General features: G+C 40.6%; 1 protein-coding gene across 1 annotated transcript; it reads left to right on the top strand.

The window, feature by feature from the left end:
• On the top strand, positions 1 to 2,775 carry LOC123730769 (uncharacterized). The gene is made up of 7 exons (XM_045708598.1): positions 1 to 153; positions 507 to 613; positions 767 to 877; positions 1,002 to 1,055; positions 1,169 to 1,330; positions 1,574 to 1,696; positions 2,142 to 2,775. Exons 1-7 carry the CDS (start codon positions 147 to 149, stop codon positions 2,178 to 2,180), a joined length of 603 nt encoding a protein of 200 aa, XP_045564554.1. The 5' UTR covers positions 1 to 146; the 3' UTR covers positions 2,181 to 2,775.

The raw sequence follows: 2,775 nt of genomic DNA, 5'->3' as shown, positions 1-2,775 counted from the left end.
GGGGCGGGATTGCATACAAAATAACGGGGCACACAAAGAGTTTAGGGGCGTTGGTGGTTTTGCTCTGAATTTCGTCAAGGAAGTCAAAAGTAGACTATTTGAAAGATTATCGAAGATTTCAGAGATCTTAATAACATCCAACAGTTATGGCAGGTAAAACAAATATCATTGCATTGCATGGTTAGTAAAAGCAAGACAATCTGGACTCTGATCTGCATGTTTGCTTTAAAAACAAACACTATCTTTTTTGAGCCTTCCTCTGACAATACTTAGGGTGTCATTTTGAACACAGACATAGTCTACAACAATATGCCAGTAAAAACCATCAGTTAAAATGTCTTGTCCTGCACTGAGGAAATGTCATAGTTAAGAACTTTTGCATGTGAACAGCAATCTGCACAATATGCTCTTCCCAAAGAACATTTCAATCTATTCGATAAATTGGATTGTATTGCAGTAGGTTCAACAGTCTATTGCAAGACTGTTTACTCAAATGTTCTTTTCAGATGAAGAGGCCGTGCCCGCTGCAGAGGGTCCTCTTGTCGCAGTGACATTTCAGAAAACTCCTCACAAAAAACAGAAGTACCTGGAGTCTGAACCCAAAGCATTGGGGGTAAATCATCCTGAGCAAATAAATGAAGTGTGGTCTGTGTAGTCTGGCAATCCATTTAAATGTCACTATAATGTATTATGATCTATGAAATGTTATTTAATGTTATTTAATATGTAGCTCATTTTACTTCACCCCTCTCTCCTCCCCCCTCAGGTGACTCAGATTGCCCTCAGTGTGTTCTATATCAGTTCTGTCATTGTCATTCTCACCAACAGCATGAGCATGGTGGTTGAAGATTTAATACAAATCATTGGATCAGTGTTTGTGAGTGGCCACCACACATGTGCCCCCTGCACTCACTTGATTGATATTAAAAGACAAGCAAATGAAAGAGTTGAGTGTTGAGACTATGAGTATGATGTGACTTTTACTGTTGTATTCTCTACAGGTGATCATAGCTGGTAGTTTGGCCATAGCTGCACAGAATCTCCATCTTCCCACTGTAAGTTATGCAATTTGTAGGCGTAGATGTTCTTTGACAAAACAAGTGAGATATACTTTATCAGTGGCATTTCTTCTGCTCTCAGCTGCTCTCTTCTCCCCCCTCTGTCTCAGCTGAAGGCCTGTCTGGGGATGCAGGTAGTGGCCTGTGTAGCATCAGTGATCAACTTGATCTTCTCTGTGTCAGACCTGGCTGGACACGGATACGGTAATGGCTGCTGGGTATACGTTGAAATCAACAGCACTGATCACAACGATACTTGCTATTCAATCACTGTGAGTATGTACAGACAATATGTCAGTATGTGTTTGAAATACTTCAATGTAAATCGACATTGAAAAAGGGGATGTTCAAACAGGGATGATCATATTGGATGATAAAGTGGGCTGAGATTAAGAATGTCCTATCAAATGTCACATGCAAATATTACAAGTTAAATGCGTAAAGAGGAAAATATGTCATACAATAGGAATAAACACATGAAACAAAGTACACATTGCTCCAATTCTTGTCAACAGGCTTCTACTGGACATTACCTTGCTGAGTTGGTCCTGATAAATACTGCTCTCATCGCTATCTCTGTCACGCTCGCTGCCTACTGCTGCAAGGTGATCAATTGCTGCTCCCCAGGACAACGAATGGTGAGTCAGTGTAGAAATGGAACCTCTAAAATCAGAAACGGACTGGCCAGAGGTCAGTTCTGGTAAATACCAGACGGATCCATTGGCCAGTGGGACAGTCTAAATTGGGGTTTTATCACAGAATTATCATGATTTGGCTTATAATGGGAACGACAAGGGAAAGAAAATGGTCTAGTGAGTTGTAAATTACTAGGTCAATTTCTGGTCCCATGCAGTCCTTGCCTTCCTACAACAGACATCACCTTGAAATGCAAAGTTTGGTTGAAGGCCTACCAATACTATGTCTGTGGTGTGTCTAGAATGGGGTAGTGGCCTGTTCTCATCGTTCAAATATTGCATTTGACCAGATACTGAACAGAACATCTGAATTATAATCAGTGATTGAATGTTGTTATAACATGACGGTTATAAACTCTTAATTGAGTGTGTGAGTTCTATCTTCCAGCCGGTGATCACAGTCCAAGTCCCTCCTGCTCAGCAATGAGGAGAGATACAGTTTGAGGACCAATCAAGACAAGAGATCCGACCCTCTCACTAACCAGCAAAAACATGTCTTAAACTTCCATCAACTAAAATATTGTAGGCCTATATATCTATACATACACTGAGTGCAGAAAATATTAAGAACACTGTGCTTCCCACAGTTGTGTCAAGTTGGCTGGATGTCCTTTGGATGGTGGACCCTTCTTGTTACACAAAGGAAACTATTTAGCGTGAAATACCCAGTAGCGCTGCAGTTCTTGACACAAACCGGTGCGCATGGCACCTACTACCATACTCCATTCAAAGGCACTTAAATCTTTTGTTTTGCCCATTCACCCTCTTAATGGTACACATACACAATCCACATCTCAATTGTCTCAAGGCTTAAAAATTATTCTTGAACCTGTCTCCTCCCCTTCATCTACACTGACTGAAAGGGATTTAACAAGTGACATCAATAAGGCATCATAACTTTCACCTGGACTGACCTGATCAGATCATGTCATGGAACAAACAGGCGTTCATAATGTTTTGTGCACTCAGTATAAGTCACCTGATGGATTTCTTTTTGTAATTAAAAACTTTGATACGATGTA

This window comes from Salmo salar, chromosome ssa26, assembly GCF_905237065.1.
Source record: "Salmo salar chromosome ssa26, Ssal_v3.1, whole genome shotgun sequence".
In the NCBI taxonomy this organism is placed as follows: Eukaryota; Metazoa; Chordata; class Actinopteri; order Salmoniformes; family Salmonidae; genus Salmo; species Salmo salar.
Note: the sequence above shows the minus strand (reverse complement) of the source record. Positions and strands in the feature narration are given on the sequence as shown.